General features: G+C 43.4%; 1 protein-coding gene across 1 annotated transcript; it reads left to right on the forward strand.

Annotated features, from left to right (window-relative positions):
* Positions 1-3,345: 3,345 nt before the first annotated feature.
* LOC112259936 (cytokine receptor common subunit gamma) lies at positions 3,346-11,638 on the forward strand. Its single transcript, XM_024434634.2, has 9 exons — positions 3,346-3,641; positions 5,394-5,524; positions 6,011-6,152; positions 6,420-6,522; positions 7,247-7,413; positions 7,649-7,782; positions 7,997-8,132; positions 9,731-9,830; positions 9,966-11,638. Exons 1-9 carry the CDS (start codon positions 3,572-3,574, stop codon positions 10,138-10,140), a joined length of 1,158 nt encoding a protein of 385 aa, XP_024290402.1. The 5' UTR covers positions 3,346-3,571; the 3' UTR covers positions 10,141-11,638.
* The last annotated feature ends 8,772 nt before the right edge of the window (positions 11,639-20,410 follow it).

The following is a 20,410-nucleotide window of genomic DNA, read 5'->3' on the forward strand; positions in this document are numbered from 1 at the left end:
AAGCTCAATTTTAGTCTCATCTGACCAGAGTACCTTCTTCCATATGTTTGGGGAATCTCCCACATGCCTTTTGGCAAACACCAAACATGTTTGCTTATTTTTTTCTTTGATCAATGTTTTTTTTCTGTCCACTCTTCCGCAAAGCCCAGCTCTGTGGAGTGTACGGCTTAAAGTGGTCCTATGGACAGATACACCAATCTCCGCTGTGGAGCTTTACAGCTCCTTCAGGATTATCTTTGGTCTCTTGGTTGCCTCTCTGATTAATGCCCTCCTTGCCTGGTCCGTGAGTTTTGGTGGGCGGCCCTCTCTTGGGGTGGCTCTCTCAGGTTTGTTGTGGTGCCATATTCTTTACATTTTTTAATAATTGATTTAATGGTGCTCTGTGGGATGTTCAAAGTTTCTGATATTTTTTTTATAACCCAACCCTGATCGGTACTTCTCCACAACTTTTCCCATGACCTTTTCATGGTGCCGCTTGCCTTCATGGTGCCGCTTGCTTGTTGGTGCCTCTTGCTTAGTGGTGCCCCTTGCCTAGGGGTGTTGCAGACTCTGAGGCCTTTCAGAACAGGTGTATATATACTGAGATCATGTGACAGATCATGTGACACTTAGATAGCACACAGGTGGACTTTATTTAACTAATAATGTGACTTCTGAAGGTAATTGGTTGCACCAGATCTAATTTAGGGGCTTCATAGCAAAGTGGGTGAATACATATGCACGCACCACTTTTCAGGGTTTTTTTTCTCACCAATTTGGACTATTTTGTGTATGTCCATTACATGAAATACAAACAAAAATCCATTTAAATTACAGGTTGTAATGCAACAAAATAGGAAAAACGCCAAGGGGGATGAATACTTTTGCAAGACACTGTATATTTATATATTCTTAATATATGTATATGTTGTGAAATTGTTAGATATTACTTGTTAGATATTACTGCACTGACGGAGCTAGAAACACAAGCATTCCGCTACACCCGCAATAACAGTTCTTTTGTTATGTCTTTGTTTTAGTATGGTCAGGGCGTGAGTTGGGTGGGTTGTCTATGTTCCTTTTTCTATGTTGTGTTTTGCGTTTGGCCTGGTATGGTTCTCAATCAGAGGCAGGTGTCGTTAGTTGTCTCTGATTGAGAATCATACTTAGGTAGCCTTTTCCCACTTGTGCTTCGTGGGTGATTATTTTCTGTTATGTGTATGTCACCTTTCAGAACTGTTTAGTTTAGTTTCTCCTTTGATATTTTGTTTATTGTTCTCGGTTTAATAAATATATGATGAAAACTTACCACGCTGCGCTTTGGTCCTCACCTCATTCCAACGATGTTCGTGACAAACATCTGCTAAACACGTGTATGTGACCAATAAAAATGTATCTATTTAATTTTATTTGGGTCTTCCTTTCCTGTGGCGGTCCTCATAAGAGTCAGTTTTCATCATAACGCTTGGATGGTTTTTGCGACTGCACTTGAAGAAACTTTCAAAGCTCTTCAAATTTTCCAGATTGACTGACCTTCATGTCTTAAAGTAATGATGGACCGTTGTTTCTCTTTGTTTCTCTTTCCACAAATTAACTTTTAGCAAGGCACACCTGTTAATTGAAATGCAATCCAGGTGACTACCTCATGAAGCTGGTTGAGAGAATGCCAATAATGTGCAAAGCTGTCATCAAGGCAAAGGGTGGCTATTTTAAAAATCTCAAATATAAAATATATCTGGATTTGTTTAATACTTTTTTGGTTACTACATGATTCCATATGTGTTATTTTATAGTTTTAATGTCTTCACTATTACTCTACAATGTAAAAATAAAGAAAAACCCTGGAATGAGTAGGTGTGTCCAAATTTTTTTTTTCTCTCACTGTAAACAAACGCTTTGGCCGATTTAAAACATGTTTTCAGATTTGTCCATCAGTAAGCTCAGAGAACAAATGTACTAAAGTCAATTATACATTTCCGTTATGGACATGAACGGGATATGTAGATTGGTATTGGGCCAGATATAACAAAAATGAGGTTGAAAAGTGGTGGAATTGCCCTTTAACTGCTATCTGTGTGTCATCATTGGTTTTAATTTCCCGAAGAACTTCATCACATCCTCCATCCTCTACTGTGTAATAAATTAGGCAGATACACGTATTGTGTATTTAATTAAAATGGGAACGCTACACTGTTGACCACATTTAAAATTCCCAAATTCTCGTCATAAAACAAAAACCTTGTATTGTCTTCACACCCCATTTGTTTGCCATTGGCACGAATTCAGGCCTGTTAACGCAAGAACAGAACGATGGGGGTTCCCGAGTGGCGCAGTGGTCTAAGGCACTGCATTGCAGTGGTCTAAGGCACTGCATTGCAGTGCGAGTCCAGGTTCTGTCGCAGCCGGCCGTGACCCGGGAGACCCATGGTGCGGCGCACAATTGGCCCAGCGTCGTCCGGTTTAGGAGAGGGTTTGGCAGGCAGGGGTATCCTTGTCCCATCGCGCACTGGCGACTCCACTACCGGCTGGCTTCTGGGGTAAGTGGGCATTGTGTCAAGAAGAAGTGCAGCTTGGTTGGGGTGTGTTTCAGAGGACACATGGCTCTCAACCTTCGCCTCTCCCGAGTCTATTGGAGTTGCAGCGATGAGACAAGACTGTAACTACCAAATGGATATCATGAAATTGGGGAGAAAAAGGGGTCAAATAAAAAGAAAAAAAATGTAAAAGAAAAAAAAAGAAAGATGGGGCAGCAGGTGGCCTAGCAGTCAAGTGCATTGGGCCAGTAACCAAAAGGTGAAAAATCTGCTGATGTGCACTTAATAACCTGAACAGGCTCTGGATAAGAGTTTCTGGTAAATGATTTAAATGTAGATACAGAAGATCTCACATCACTCACCTATTGAAAGCAAACTCCTAAGATCAGCCACAACAACAGTTTCTATATTGCATGTATGCATGTTTGTTTGTTTTCTATTCCTATCTTTTTTATTTATTTATCATGCAATTCAGAGTTCAATTGAAGGAATTAAAGTTGAACTTGAAACATCTGGAAGTGGAAGAAAATAGGGATCCATTCTTGAATTAAAGAGATCATTAGTTAAAGTTGTATCTCCTATTTTTCATCCTACTTTAACGTTCAATCTTAGAAATAGAGTAGGCCTATATACAGAAATTATGAAAAAGTATTTAATATTTCTAATGGTAAAATAATGTACTTCCAGTCCATGTGAAAATATTGAACAATGGATGTCAATGCATCCATAACAACTGACTTATTTAGAGGTGAAAACTCAATTAGGCTTTGTTTCGGCTACAGCTACACAGTAACTATAAACTGAGTTGATACAGCCACTGCTCAAACTCCGCCCACTTTCATTTCAGAGCAGGATCGGGAGAATTGTAAAGATCCTTCTTTCTTAGCACAACAAACAGCTGTTTTCCACGTTTCGTTTCGGGTTTTGTTGGATCCCTGGTTTTCTCCATCCGTTTTAACTGAACAGCGCAACATCTGTTGAGAACTTTATTTTGGATAGAATTCGGTCGAAACGGGACTGACAGGTCTTGACAGAGATCACTCGCATAGGTTGATACAATGTACAAATGCTGGGGAATTTTCGTCTTGTACTATTTCGTTTCATTCGTAGCTACACAGCCTGAAACAGGTAAAATCATATTTTTTACACTGTTTTTTTTAATACCATGGTCGTAGGCTATCTGGTCGTATCGTTTGATATGTTCAGTTTATGTCTTTATTAAACTTGGTTTGGCACTCAGGACGTTTCCCGTTAATTACGTCAGAGTGACAAGTTGCGCAAATATTTTCACCACAAAATTTGTCCATACTTGCAAGTGCATACCGAGGTGATCTAGAGTGAACAGATTACTGTGTAATAAATTAGGCAGATACACGTATTGTGTATTTAATTAAAATGGGAACGCTACACTGTTGACCACATTTAAAATTCCCAAATGCAGGACAAATTGATGATTTCGCGGAACATTGGCTGGACAGTGTAGCCTACATTATATATTTGTTTTGGAGGCATTTAGATCTTCTGGCAATTCAATTACTGTTTCGTGAGAAAATTAGAGCAGATGGTGTTAACTATATAGCCTTACTGTTTATAGCCTTACTGTTTACTTACTTTGTTTCAATCAAAGCACATTCTGCCTTGTAGTCTACATTCGCGCGCTGTTGAGATTTGGCAACATGAGAGTTACTGTTGTTGGACTATTCAGCCAACCTTCCTAAAATCCCATAAGAACTGGTGTGGTGTTTTTGTTATAATAGTAACGTTATACTATGCTATTATAGGCATATTTGTTTATGTTATGTATGATGCTAATTAATCATTATGGGATCTTCCAAGACATTGATTCAGCTTTGATCTAATTTTATCAAATAAACACCACTGTGAGAAGTGACGCTCTGGCGCTACACTGAACGAGTTAATTTAAGCGCACCAGCCACACCTAGCCTATTCATTTTTCTCGCGAATTTCTTTTTAGGACAGCCTGGGAATATTTGGCCAAATAAACATTTCTGGTTGGTCTCAGGGAATGTAAATCAGTTAGGAAGGGAGACTTTTAAAACGGGACTGTGAAGTAGCCTCAAATATGTTGAATGAGCAACTAATGAGCATGGAGACTGGAGAGCCTCACACATTTGACGAAATGACCATATATCTTTCAGTCTAATAGGGCTATTTGCTTACTTTTGTAGCTCTTCGTCAGAAGCACGCGTTTTGTAAGTAGTGAGGCCTAACTGTCATCTCCGAGTTTAGCTGGAATTTTGCGCGAAACGATTTCAGAAACGTGATTGGTTGAAGATAGTCTTATGACATTGGACTGCGCTGCACAGAATATCAGATCTCAACAACGAACCTCTTAAGGATCGGCCCCTTTTTTAAATTTTCGTCTAAAATGACATACCCAAATCTAACTGCCTGTAGCTCAATTTGAAGTTTGTGGACATGTGAAATGAATATAGGAGAATATAACACAATAGATCTGGTACAAGATAATTCAAAGAAAAAAACCAACCATTATTTTTTATTTTTTTATACCATCATATTTGAAATGCAAGAGAAAGGCCATGATGTATTATTCCAGCCCAGGTGCAATTTATATTTTGGCCACTAGATGGCAGCCGTGGATGTACAAAGTTTTAGACTGATCCAATGAACCATTGTATTTCTGTTAAAAATGTATCAAAACTGCCCAAATGTGCAAAAACTGCATTGTTTGTTTAGGGCTTGTAAGTAAGCATTTCACAGTAAGGTCTACACATGTTGTAGTCAGCACATGTGACAATTAACATTTGATTTGATTTACAACCCCTTTATACCCCTGTATGTGTCCCACTTAACCCTTGAGCATGACCATAATAAGAGTTGTTATTGTTTTTCCTTTAGAGCTCCCATCACCAAGAAATGTGACTTTCTCTTGGACGAACGAGTTCTGCTGGGAGCTTTCATGGAGTCTACTGGAGAATGTTGATAGTCAGAGATGTAAATACCATATCAATATGTCATGGATAGGCAAGGTGAGGAAAACGTTACAGGCCGTCCTAGCTATCATCGGTCAACCGAATAGAGTTGTCTGTTGAACATGATTGACTGTCTGCCCACTGTTTTCCAATGGGTTGTAGTCCTACAGATGTGCAGTAATATAAACACTTCCTCGTACTGCTGGCAGTACTTGTATTCTGGCACTAGATCAAGTTAAAAAGCTCATGTTAGACTTTACTTTGGATGATTTTTTTATTTTTAGATTACATTACATTTATTGTCCTCTGAAGCCAAAATATTTTTTCACAGACTCATACTGAACATTTCCATAAAACACTAAACCAACAACCCATCATCACCCAGACTAAGGCTTCATCCCAAATGGCACGCTGTGCTCTATATACTGCACTACTTTTGACCAGAGCTCTATGGGCACATTAAACATTGGAAGATAGCCCCTTATTCCAGTTAAGTTCCTAAATTCATTCCCTCTGTAATATCTTTAATTCTTCTCCTCGCAGAAGAACATAAGCATGATGAAGAAGGAAACACGGTTAGAGGAGTGTTTCCCTCTGATGGGAGGTGTGCGTTTCTTCATACAAACTCAGTGTAACAGGACACAGATGAGTCAAACTGTAGTTCACACCATCCCTGCCCCCACAGGTTGGTTATCAACAACAGAATGTTCTCCTAAACAACTCTGTCACTCTCTATTGGCTGTTTTTCCAAATCAGATTAAACCTAGTATTGGAAACAATGCAATTTTTAAGGAGGATCTCCATAAACATACTTTTTAGGCCAGTACTAGACAATCTCTGTCCAGGGAACTGGCCATATACAGTATATTACAGAGTTAATGTCATTGACTTGGGTGTAAATCTCTCTCTCTCACTCTCTACCCTCTCACTCTTTCTCTCTCTCCTATAACAGAGTTGGTGACGAACTTCAAATGTTTTCTCTACACTTCTAAGGCCATGAACTGCAGCTGGCTCCTAGCCAATCAGGTCCCAGAAGACCTCCAGCTTTACTACGGGTGAGAACAATTCTACTGGGGGCCTCCCAGGTGGCGCAGTGGTTAAGGACGCTGTACTGCAGCGCCAGCTGTGCCATCAGAGACTCTGGGTTCGCGCCCAGGCTCTGTCATAACCGTCAGTGACCGGGAGGTCCATGGGGCGACGCACAATTGGCCTAGCGTCGTCTGGGTTAGGGAGGGCTTGGTTGGTAGGGATGTCCTTGTCTCATCGCGCACCAGCGACTCCTGTGGCGGGCCGGGTGCAGTGCATGCTAGCCAAGGTTGGTTGGTTTCCGGGTTGGATGCGCGTTGTGTTAAGAAGCAGTGCGGCTTGGTTGGGTTGTGTATCGGAGGACGCATGACTTTCACCCTTCGTCTCTCCCGAGCCCGTACGGGAGTTGTAGCGATGAGACAAGATAGTAGCTACTACAACAATTGGACACCATGAAATTGGGGAGAAAAAGGGGTAAAAATTCAACAACAACAAAAACAAACAAAGAAAAGAGAACAATTCTACTTCCTGCTTCTCCACCACTCACAGTCCAATACAAGTCTAACTGTGGAAGAGTGTTTATATTCAACAAAATATAGATGAAGAGTTACAAAGATAGTCTTTGTTTGGCTGGTTTTTCAGTTGTACAATATCTATGACCCAATGTTTTTCCTGATGTGGTTAGGAAATATTTAGGACCGTAACTATGACAACACCTATACAATCTCAGTCCCGTCATTTCTGATTTTTCAGGTTAAAAAATACGAGTAAGGAATGCAATGAGTACCTGTACAACGGCAATCAGAGGACAGGATGTCATCTGAGAGGAGACTTCCACATGCGGTTCTTCTTCCAGGTCAATGGGACTCTCAACGGTTCATCGGTACGGAATACCTTCGAGGTGAATCCTCATGACCATGGTAAGACTAAAACTACTCTATTTTCACTCTTCAGGCTAAATCTGAGGCTAAAATTTAAAAATAAATAGTCTGAGTCATCATAGTTTCCTTATTATTTAATTAACATCATCGTAATCACGTTGCATCAACATCCCGTGGCGATTTGGCTTAATTTGCATCTAATTTTCATCAATGTACACAGTTTTTCTCTCAAAGGTTGCTTTATTATCTCTTTCCCTGTCCATGCTTCCTGCAGTGCAGCCTATACCTCTTGAATTGAAGATCACAGAGGAAGGGAGCAACCTCAATATTAGCTGGATTTCACCAGACATAAGACATCCACGCTGTTGGAAGTACATCATCAACTATACCAGATGTAAAATGCCTGAGGTAAGGAAAGCGAAGTGTGGGTAGTGATTCTGTATGGGCAGTGAATCTGCCATTGTTTCGTTTTAGTACTTGTCTGCAAAAATGTTATTGTCTTTTACAACCAGCCACTGTATAAAGTACACTTTTATTTTTTAACTTTGTTGTCTTGAATTACAGTATGTAGGTTTAGTAGACTAAAAGCACTCAAATGTCTGTTGCTGTAATGTCGTTCCAGAGTAAGTCCTTAGGAGACAAGACTTGGATCATGGTGAACTATGACCCTCACTGTCAGTATCGTGTTCGCATTAAACCCATCTTTTTACAATTGTGTGGTATGGGAGAGGGTGACTGGACTGAGGAGGAAATATATGGTATGGTTTCCCCGTTCTTTCTTTCTTCTTGGGCCATCCTCTCATAATTATAAGCTAAATAAAATGGAGCTGGTATAAACAAATTGTATTTGTCACATGCACCGAATACAACAGGTGTAGGGAGACCTTACAATGAAATGCTTACTTACAAACCCTTAACCAATAATGCAGTTTTAAGAAAAAATGTGTTAAGTAAAAAATGTAAGAGTAAAAATTATTATTATTATTTTTAAGTTAATTAAAGAGTAGCAGTAAAATAACAATAGCGAGGCTATATACAGGGGGTACCGGTGCAGAGTTAATGTGCGGGGGCACCGGTTAGTCAAGGTAATTGAGGTAATATGTACATGTAGGTTAGAGTTAAAGTGACTATGCATAGATAATAAACAGAGAGTAGCAGCAGCGTAAAAGAGAGGGGGGGCGGGGGCAATGCAAATAGTCTGGGTAGCCATTTTATTAGCTGTTAAGAAGTCTTTTGGACCTAGATTTAGCGCCCCAGTAGCTCTTGCCGTGCGGTAGCAGAGAGAACAGTCTATGACTAAGGTGGCTGGAGTCTTTGACCATTTTTAGGGCCTTCCTCTGATACCACCTGGTATAGAGGTCCTGGATAGCAGGAAGCTTGGCCCCCGTTATGTACTGGGCCATATGCACTACCCTCTGTAGTGCCTTGCGATCGGAGGCCAAGCAGTTGCCATAACAGGCAGTGATGCAACCAGTCAGGATGCTCTCGATGGTGCAGCTGTAGAACTTTTTTGAGGATCTGAGGACCCTTGCAAAATATTTTCAGTCTCCTGAGGGTGAATAGGCTTTGTCATGCCCGCTTCACGACTGTCTTGGTGTGTTTAGACCATGATAGTTTGTTGTTACTGTGGACACCAAGGAACTTGAATCTCTCAATCTGCTCCACTACAGCCCTGTCGATGAGAATGGGGGAGTGCTCGATCCTCCTTTTCCTGTAGTCCACAATCCTCGCCTTTGTCTTGATCACGTTGAGGGAGATGTTGTTGTCTAGGCACCACATGGCCAGGTCTCTGACCTCCTCCCTATAGGTTGTCTCATCGTTGTCGGTGGTCAGACCTACGACTGTTGTGGCATCGGCAAACTTAATGATGGTGTTATAGTCATGCCTGGCCATGCAGTCATAAGTGAACAGGGAGTACAGGAGGGGACTGAGCACACACCCCTGAGGGGCCCCCATAGTCACTTTAACCATACCTACATGTACATACTACCTCAATAAGCCTGACTAAACAGTGTCTGTATATAGCCTTGCTAGTCTTATTTTCAAATGTCTTTTTACTGTTGTTTTATTTCTTTACTTACCTACACACACACATACCTTTTTTTCGCACTCTTGGTTAGAGTACTCTTGGTGAGTATTTCACTGTAAGGTCTACACGTGTTGTATTCGGCGCACGTGACAAATAAACTTTGATTTGATTTGACATACACAATCCATGTCTCAATTGTCTCAAGGCTTAAACATCTTTATTTAAGCTGTCTCCTCCCATTCATGTACACTGATTGAAGTGGATTTAACATCTTATTCGCCGGTTATATGTAAACCTCTATCCTGACATTGTTGTTTGTTGGTTTAGGTAAAGATGGGAATAGGGATTGGCACCTGCATGTTTCAGCCGTCTTCATTTCAGTCATGGCGGTTATAGTTTCCATCCTGGTTTGTTTTTGTATAAGGAAGTGAGTACACATCAATCTATACACATCTGAATTCACTCCACAAAATATGGGATACTGTGATCTCTGAATGGTGATGAATATATTGTAGGTCCATTTTTAGATATTATACCAAATGACTGTGTCTTCTGCCTATAGACACAAGGACAAGATTCTCCCCAAAGTTCCCAAGCCAACCAACCTCATCAGTGATATGTTCAACAACAACAATGAGATGAGCATTAATGAGAACCTCTACATCCCAGAACAAGAGGAAGTAGACTGTAAGATCACCCTAGTACAATCCCCTCTTCCTCAGCAGCCAGAGTCGTGAGAAACAACATGAATATACAGTGAACCTGTGGACAAGCTGGTAGTGGCCCAGCAGACTGGGAGGACCTCAGTGTTTTAACCTTGTGTGGTGGTGGCTTTTTGACTCAACATGGGATACTTTGAGAATTAACAACAGTAACTGGGATCCCCGGACTGTCCCAGGACCACTCTTCACATTTCCTGAATTTTTTTTAATGACAAGACCCGGGAAACTACAACATTTCCCGCCACTGTTGCACTAATGCAATTCCACAAAATACACATGCGCAGCAGCAAATTAGCTAAAAGTAAAATGGCACATTATCCAAACAGGTAAGCTTTTACCTTAGCTTATTTACTTCACACAAAGTCTCCATAAATTCAAAGCACACACATACTTGACACTGCCTGACTGCACACGAGAAACAAATGCGATTTACAGTTATCATCAGAACTCAAAATTCGATCCCAGTCCGACCCGAGCCTGGTGAGATGAAGTCGGAGCCCAGGCCTAGTCCGACATCACAGAAATAAAATAGCCCGAATGCGAAAAAAAAAAAAGCAAGATTTCTGGAAAACAGTAGGCTATGTTGATTTAAACTGGTGTTGAGAACAAAATGGCGAAGGTAGCGGAGTGAGGAGACGAGGAAACGGACATTGGGCCAGACAAAGCACAGAGAGAGGAAAACTCACCTTATTATGATCATCTCAATGATGAAAATATTGTAAAAAGGTATTCTAATGCAATTGAAGGCATGTATCAAATTCATGCTTATACTGAAACTCCCAAAGTCATATCCAACCGTTATACTAATTTAAAGCAATAGTTATGTGTGGTCACGTAGATTATAATTTCAGCACCGTTTTGACCGGGCCAGCGCCATCACGCTGCTTTGAGACAAGCTTAGGGGACTCGTCTAGATAAATCAATGTCACATTTTTGTTTTCACTGAATCTCCATTTGGATATTTGGTAACCATTAGGCTACGTTGTAGTGTGCTAATGATCATCTTTTTTTCTCTCTATTTTGCTCTATTTTGCTCTTCACTTGCGTAGTAGTTTGTCCTACTCCCAACCAAAAACCTGTGACATATCTGATAATCAATCAATGTGATTTTGTTTCACTGAATCTCTGTCTGTATATTTGGTTAATTGCTCTCTGGCTGTACAAGTGGAAATGGTAGCTCATTTATTCATTTGCTCTTCTATCACTGACCAGAAACATTTAGCATGCAATAATTTAGCCCAAATCAAATGTATTATTTATCTATTGACTCACTAGCCTTTATATAAAGGCTGTTGTCCTATCGTCCCAATCCCACTGAAACCCAAAATCCTTCATTGTAATCCATAGGTTGCTTTATCAGAGCACGTCTCGCCTATGCATGTCAAAATACGGCTAGAACATTTCCTCCGCCTCTCTGCACTGTCTCGTATTGCTGCCCTAATGAGAGCTTCAATAGAGCTTCAATATCAATGAGAGCTTCAATATCAATAAAGATGTGTTCATTAAACTTTGACTTGGGAGTCCTTAGTGGTAATTTCCACGACAATACCTTGATATTTAAACCCTTTCCTCTCTTCATCTCCTTGTTTTTCATTAGCTGATCTGCTGTCTGTAAAATCATCAACTCGATTTTTCCCAATTATCACTCAATCAAATGTATTTATAAAGCCCCTTTAACATCACCAGATGTCACAAAGAGCTTATACAGAAACCCAGCCTAAAATCCCAAACAGCAAGCAATGCAGATGTACAGTGGATAGGAAAAATCCCTAGAAAGGCAGGAACCTAGGAAGAAACCTAGAGAGGAACCAGGCCAGCACCTCAGGAGCAAATGTCAGTTGGCTTTTCATAGACAGATCCAAAATATTTATTATGCAGGACAAAACTATATCCAGGGTATGACTGTCGCAATACTTAGGTCCAGAAACATGTTGGACAAAACCCACTAACTTTATGATGGCTCCGAATGCCTTTTGGAATGGGTCTGTGGACATTTCCATGTGAATATTATCTCAAATCAAATCAAATTTTATTTTTCACATACACATGGTTAGCAGATGTTAATGCGAGTGTAGCGAAATGCTTGTGCTTCTAGTTCCGACAATGCAGTAATAACCAACAAGTAATCTAACTAACAATTCCAAAACTACTGTCTTATACACACAAGTGTAGGGGGATAAAGAATATGTACATAAAGATATATGAATGAGTGATGGTACAGAGCGGCATAGGCAAGATACAGTAGATGGTATCGAGTACAGTATATACATATGAGATGAGTATGTAAACAAAGTGGCATAGTTAAAGTGGCTAGTGATACATGTATTACATAAAGATGCAGTAGATGATATAGAGTACAGTATATACGTATACATATGAGATGAATAATGTAGGGTATGTAAACATTATATTAGGTAGCATTGTTTAAAGTGGCTAGTGATATATTTTACATAATTTCCCATCAATTCCCATTATTAAAGTGGCTGGAGTGTTGGCAGCAGCCACTCAATGTTAGTGGTGGCTGTTTAACAGTCTGATGGCCTTGAGATTGAAAAACAGCTTCTGTCTCTCGGTCCCAGCTTTGATGCACCTGTACTGACCTCGCCTTCTGGATGATAGCGGGGTGAACAGGCAGTGGCTCGGGTGGTTGTTGTCCTTGATGATCTTTATGGCCTTCCTGTAACATCGGGTGGTGTAGGTGTCCTGGAGGGCAGGTAGTTTGCAATGACTACAACGTCCGATAGGAATTCAGGGAACTCAGTGAGGAACTCTGTATACAGCCCAGGAGGCCTAACATTTACTGTAATCCAGATTGTCTACAGTATTAACACATACTATGTGAATGACATTACTCTTCAGTACATACAATGTATGTGAATCAGAAGCCTAATTGTACTCTACAGTATAGCACTGTCTCTGTACGACTTACAAAATCCTACATACAGTATATTGTATTTCTACACAGACAATATTTGACTTGGAATCCTTGGACAGACCCCATGAGTTCATCTTTGTCGATGAAGCAGGCTTCAATCTAACAAAGAGGAGAAGGAGAGGCCGCTACATCACCATGTTACACTCGGGCCATATAACACCCAGCACCTTCTAAGATGTATTGCCAATCTAAGAGATATTTTATTTGAGCAGCAGGTTCAAGAGCAGCAGGGTCAAGAGCTAAATGAGAATCCCATTCCCACCTATGTGATAGTGTGGGACAATGTCAGTTTCCACCGAGCTGCTCAGGTAAGGGAATGGTTTAACATCAATGGGCAGTTTATGAACTTGTACCTCCCTCCATACTCGCCTTTCCTGAATCCGATTGAGGAGTTTTTCTCCTCTTGGAGATGGAAAGTGTATGGTAGACAACCCTACACCAGAGTAAATCTGCTGCAAGCCATGGATTTAGCCTGTGGTGATATAGGTGAGGAATCTTGTCAGGGCTGGATACGGCACACAAGAGGCTTCTTCCCCCGTTGCCTCAGGAGGGACAATATTGCTTGTGATGTCGACGATGTGCTCTGGCCTGACCCAGCCCAAAGACAAGAAGAAGCACATTGATCACATGTTTACTCCTTTGCTTTTTTGTCCCTTTTAGTATTGTGTACTGTAGTACAGTGCATTGTAGGCTGTACACTGTACAATGGACAAATTGTATGGCCCTGAACATTGTGCTTTCCATTTATTAACAGTACTGACTGCTCAATAGATTTTGACTGGTTGCAGGTTCATATCAACAAAGAACAAGAATTACAGTATCACAGAGACAAAGGACAAGTTTGTGAGATGCAGGGTACAGTACTGTAGAAATAGGGATACAAGGAGGAGGAGGAGCAAAAAACAAAATTGCAAAAAAACAATTTCATTTTGCAAGAGGAGTCAGAGGTTATGTAAATAGTGCTTGAAGATGAAGTTTTGTGTGTAATGTTTTCAGGAAATGGAGCAAGGTTTCAGAAATTGTGGTTTAGCAATTGAGAAAAACTGTAATAGATCCACCCGGTGGCAAGCCGTCATTCAGGGCTAATTATTGTTTTGAGCCCCACATTTTGGGGGGCTGCCTGTTTGCATGTTATTTTGGCAATAATTTGTATCACATATCAGGTTGCAAACAATGTAAAAATATATATATATATCATTGAGTTAATAAAGCCCCATACAAACATGGTCTCTTTTTTGTTTTCTTTAGTAAGGAAGCTCCAAAATGCAGGTGTTTCAGCCTAGCTCAGTGCTTTCTGTGGTGGTGGACCAGTCAAGCCAGCAGAAAATACGGAGCGTTGTGCCGTGATTGGCTCAGTGTTCTGTCACTCATGGGGACACAACGTCACGGCCAAGTCGAAGGGTAGACTTTTCCCTAAGGGTAAATTCTAGCCCCTTGGGTGCTGCCCTAGTGTTACATTAGAAGTGCCCAACCAAGAAGGCTCAAGGTCATTGGCCACAGATAAAATGACGTCAAATCATGTTATATGTACAGTAGCTTTGATTGGACTGATCATGTCAACATCATACTTTCAAAATCTTAGCTAGCAGTCATCATTATGAATCAAATCGACAATCTACTGGCAAATCATTTTTAATCTTTGTCAAATGAAGATAAATGATGAAGAGAAATTATAGATAACGAGTATCGGGGCTCATCGGCCATTGGACATAAAACAACTCAGAACATCGAAAACTTGACTTTGAAAGTAAAGGTTTTGAAAGTACCATAAATCCAGAGAATGCCAAACTTTTAGGACAAAATTTGCCCACGAAGGACCGCCGTGTAACATTCCTGTTCAAGTGGGCACAGCACAACAAGGTGAGTCCAAAAATGTATTGTATGCTGCTACATAAATTATGTAATATGCCAGGTAGATGTGTGCGTACTGGTAGCGAAGTCAGGTGCAGGAGAGCAGAGATTTGTGAACAGGAGCACACGTTATTGAGGCAAAAGTCGTGACAATGTGCCTCACCCTAATCATTTGTTCTATTTACAACTCTTAATTTTTCCTTCTGTTCTGACTTGGTGGTGTACATGTAGCCTATAACCTGTTTTAGAGAAATGTAAATCATTGAATATTGTAAGAGCTTTCATTGTTTGCTTATATGCCCCCTTTATTTATCCTATGGTTCTGACTTGGTGTACAGGGAGAACAATGTAAGAACAACACATGTTCTGAATTCTGTCGCTGTACATTTCAAAAGTGCTGAACAAATAGTTATATCGACTACATCCGTCCTAGCTTGCTCATTAATATCTAAATCGACATTTCGGATTGCCTCTTATCTGCTTGTCGTCCCCTTATGCCATAGCTTGTACATCTCAATTGTCATTAGAAACCACATTTGTTTAAGCAAGTCAGCCATATCAGCTATATTTTTTTAAAGGCAGTAAATGAGGCTGAATGAACTGTTTCACTGCCAGTCAAGGCTCTGCTGATAGCCAGGTGTAGCAGTGGTAAGATGTTGGGACTGCTTTTGGGACTCTGCTGTTGGAACAGCTTTATGTAGGCTCATTAGTTTGTGGGCACTGTTTGTCACTGTTATAGTGCAATTCATGTATTGTTTAATGTTGTGTTGTGTAGTGGCATTGCTGGCAAGCGTACCACGTGTTTTCTTTTTTGCCCCACATTTTCATGCTAAAATCACCACTGGATTCAACAAATATCTATTATTATTTATATTATCTATTATCTATTATATTATCTATTATTATATTATTATTTATGTTTCATTATTCCTGGTATATAATACTTTTTATGATTGCAGACAGAGCTCAGAGAATGGGATGGTGCAATACTGAATTATTCATATTGTTACGGTTTTCTTCCGTCGAAAGAGAGTCGGACCAAAATGCAGCGTGGTTAGTTCGATACATCTTTAATAAACGAAAAAAACACGAAAATACAAAACAAGAAACGGAACGTGAAAACCTATACAGCCTATCTGGTGACAACTAACACAGAGACAGGAACAATCACCCACGAAACACTCAAAGAATATGGCTGCCTAAATATGGTTCCCAATCAGAGACAACGAGAATCACCTGCCTCTGATTGAGAACCGCCTCAGGCAACCATAGACTTTGCTAGAACACCCCACTAAGCCACAATCCCAAAACCTACGAAAAACCCCCATACATAAACACAACACAAAATAAACCCATGTCACACCCTGGCCTGACCAAATAAATAAAGAAAACACAAAATACTAAGACCAGGGCGTGACAGAACCCGGGACTGAGGGGAAGCTCGGGACTGAGGGGTAGCTCGGGATTGAAGGGTAGCTCGGGACTGAGGGGTAGCTCAGCACTAAGGGGAAGCTCAGCACTGAGGGGAAGCCCAGTACTGAGAGGAAGCCCAGTACTGAGAGGAAGCCCAGTACTGAGAGGAAGCTCAGACAGGTAGTAGGCTCTGGCAGATCCTGGCTAGCTGGTGGTTCTGGCAGATCCTGGCTGACTGGCGGATCCTGGCTGACTGGCGGATCTGGAAGATCCTAGCTGACTGGCAGATCCTGGCTGACTGGCGGATCTGGAAGATCCTGGCTGACTGGTGGATCCTGGCTGACTGGCGGATCTGGAAGATCATGGCTGACTGGTGGATCTGGCTGCTCTGGCTGCTCCATGCAGACTGGCAGCTCCATGCAGACTGGCAGCTCTGGCTGCTCCATGCAAACTGGCAGCTCTGGCTGCTCCATGCAGACTGGCAGCTCTGGCAGCTCTGGCTGCCCCATGCAGACTGGCAGCTCTGGCTGCTACATGCAGACTGGCAGCTCTGGCTGCTCCATGCAGACTGGCAGCTCTGGCTGCTCCATGCAGACTGGCAGCTCTGGCTGCTCCCTGCAGATTGGCAGCTCTGGCTGCGGAACAGGCAGGAGACTCCGGCAGCGCTGGAGAGGAGGAAGGCTCTGGCAGCGCTAAACAGGCGGGAGACTCCGGCAGCGCTGGAGAGGAGGAAGGCTATGATAGCGCTAGACAGGCGGGAGACTCCGGCAGCGCTGGAGAGGAGGAAGGCTCTGGCAGCGCTAAACAGGTAGGAGACTCCGGCAGCGCTGGAGAGGAGGAAGGCTCTGATAGCGTTAGACAGGCGGGAGACTCCGGCAGCGCTGGAGAGGAGGAAGGCTCTGGCAGCGCTGAACAGGCGAGGCGCACTGAAGGCCTGGTGCGTGGTGCTGGCACTGGTGGTACTGGGCTGAGGACACGCACAGGAAGCCTGGTGCGGGGAGCTGCCACCGGAGGACTGGTGTGTGAAGGTGGCACAGGATGGACCGGACCGTGAAGGCGTACTGGAGAGCCTGAGAGCAGGACTGGCACAGGACGTGCAAGGCTAGGGAGGTGCACAGGAGGCCTGGTGCGTGAGGCTAGCACAATCTTCACCAGCCAACTAACACGCACCTCAGGACGAGTATGGAGCGCTGACCCAGGTGCCATCAAATCCCTGACACGCTCCGTCGGGCGAATATCTTGCATACTACGCCAAATCAACTGCTCTCTCTCTTCACTCTCCTCCAATTCTATTAACACCTCCTCGAGTGTCTCCTCATCTCCCATCCGTGCACTCTCCTCCATTCTGTCCAATAATTCCTCAACCCTCTCAGACTCAGCCCTCAGCTTCGCCGATAGCTCCGATAACATCCAAGGCTCCTTACGGTAAACAGGGGAGTTGGCTCAGGTCTGAACCCTGACTCTGCCACACTCTCCCTGAACCCCCCCCAAGAAATTTTTTGGGGCTGACTCTCGGGCTTCCTTCTGCGCCGCCGTGCTTGTCTCTTCAACTCCATTCTCCTATAGCCCTCTTCGCACTGCTCCAGCGAATCCCAGGCGGGCTCCGGTACTCTCTCTGGGTCGACCGCCCACCTGTCTATTTCCTCCCAAGTCGTATATTCCAACCTTGGTTGCTCCTGCTGCCGCTGCCTGTCACCACGCCGCTTGGTCCTGGTGTGGTGGGTGATTCTGTTACGGTTTTCTTCCGTCGAAAGAGAATCGGACCAAAATGCAGCGTGGTTAGTTCGATACATCTTTAATAAACGAAAAAAACACGAAAATACAAAACAAGAAACGGAACGTGAAAACTTATACAGCCTATCTTCTTTTTTAATTTATAAAAAATAATTTATTTCCTTCAATACCATTCATTCTTTACAACTCATAATTTTCATACATACTCCAACAATGGTATTTTAATTTAACTAAACAAAACAAAAACCCCAAACAAAAACTCAGGGGAGCATCGTCCCTCCCCGTCACCCTACAAACTACCTTTCCCTATCTCCCCGTCCCTAATCTATCCCCTTACAAATCTAAATGACACCCAGCCCTAAACCCCCCTTCCACCTCTCCCGAGCAGCATGCTGCCCCCACTTCCTCTCCTCTTCATCCTCTTCATCCTCCCCTCAAATCTCCTTCCACCCTCCTCACTATCCCTTCCACCCCCCATCTCTCCCTGTCTTCACCATGTTCTGCCTGGCTTCCCACAGCCCCCGTTTAAAGAGACTCATGAGAAGCCAGAGCAGAAACCTGTCCCTATCCGTCCCTCTCGCTCTCCCTACACCTCTCTCTAACCTGGCCCACGTCAATACAAAATCCCCCCTTACCAAACCTAACAACACCCGTGCCCTAGCCCATACTACTCCGGCAAAGGCACAGTCCCAAAAGACATGGCACACAGTCTCCTCCCTGCCACAAGAGGATCTTGGACAGGTGGGGGATTGCACCAAATTATACCGGTACATGATGGAACGTACCGGCAAGCACTTATGGAGGCTCAACCAATTCAGGTCCTTGAGCCTGTTGTCCAGACCCCGCGCCTGCACTCCCTCCCAGACCACTTCCGAGATGCCCACTACAGGCGCCGGACTCCCTGCCTTTCTGACCTCCTCGTACAGGTGCCTGTGATCTAAACCTACTCGGGCAACTTCAACCTCAGGGTGTACACGCAGCCACTTGGCCGCATGACCAAAGTGCCACGGCAGCTTGTTCCGCCCGAGGACCCGTGTTAGACCACACCATTACGCTTCTCGCCTGATACGAGAAGAACACCCACAGGAGGTAACCGGACGGGTGTATCACTGGATGAGCAAGCTCCGTTAACAAGAAAGAAACAAAAATTGCATCCAGCTTGAGGGGGAAATGTGGTACCCCCCTACCTCCCTCCCCGATGGGACAGAGCATGCGTGCCCTGGCGACCCACTCTTACCTGCCACTCCACATGAACTGAAACACAAGCCTCACTAGAGGCCTCCTCAGACAAGCCGGCAATGGGTAGATGTACGCCAAATACAAAAGAGACGGCAACACATCCACCTTTAGGACCAGGACTTTGCCCATAAAAGACAAATACCTAGCCTTCCACATTGCTAGCTTCCTCTGTACCACTGCGATGCCATGTTCCAGTTTAGCGTCGCTGAGCCGGAGGTCTCAAAATGGACCCCGAGAATCCTCAGGGCCCCCTCACAGAGAGATAACCCCCCCGGGCACATCCGTTCTACCGCGCCATCTTCCGAAAAACTTGACGGAAGACTTTGCATGGTTCAGAACCGCTCCCGACGCTCGGGTGAAATCCCCAAAGATGGCAAGGGACCTTGTCAGGCACGAGTCCTTGCACAGCAGCAAGGAAGTGTCGTCGGCATACTGCGTCATCTTAACACGCAGCCCACCACTTCCAGGGATCAACAAGCCTTCCACCCCTGTGTCTGCCCTAATGGCAGCCCCCAGAGGCTCCATGTACAGAACGAAGAGGAGAGCCGAGAGTGGGCACCCCTGCCTGACCCCAGACGAGAGGTCAAAAACGTCACCCAAGTGACTATTTACACTAACTCGGCACCCCGCTCCGACATATAATGTACGAATCCATCCTATGAACTTCTCCCCAAATCCTAATCGACCTAACACTCTGAATAAAAAGGATCTATTCACGCGATCAAAGGCTTTCGCCTGATCTAGCGCTGCTACCATTAAAGGCAGTCCTCTATCTTCAACCCAAGCGATGGAGTCCCTGATTAACTGTAGGTTCCATCTAATAGAGCGGCCCTCTACCCCGCACGTCTGATCCTCATGGACGACGTAGGGAAGGGCTGTGCGCAACCGGTCTGCTAAAACCTTTGCAAGTAGCTTGTAATCTACACACAGCATGGTCAACGGCCGCCAGTTGCCAAGGTCTGTTACTTCCCCCTTCTTATATAAAAGTGACAGCACACCAACAGCCATTGATCCCCTGGGACCCCCGTCTCAAGGATGGCCTTCAAGACTTCGAGGACCACTGGTCCAAGTATACCCCAAAACTTGAGCTAAAACTCAGCCGGCAGCCCATCC

This window comes from Oncorhynchus tshawytscha, linkage group LG10 (genome assembly GCF_018296145.1).
Source record: "Oncorhynchus tshawytscha isolate Ot180627B linkage group LG10, Otsh_v2.0, whole genome shotgun sequence".
NCBI lineage: Eukaryota > Metazoa > Chordata > Actinopteri > Salmoniformes > Salmonidae > Oncorhynchus > Oncorhynchus tshawytscha.

Excerpts from the sequence above, each read along its gene's own strand:
- LOC112259936 (XM_024434634.2), top strand. The coding sequence starts at position 3,572 with ATGTACAAATGCTGGGGAATTTTCGTCTTGTACTATTTCGTTTCATTC. Across the intron at positions 7,783-7,996 it reads CCAGATGTAAAATGCCTGAG|AGTAAGTCCTTAGGAGACAA; the intron begins GTAAGGAAAGCG and ends ATGTCGTTCCAG. Across the intron at positions 9,831-9,965 it reads GTTTGTTTTTGTATAAGGAA|ACACAAGGACAAGATTCTCC; the intron begins GTGAGTACACAT and ends TTCTGCCTATAG.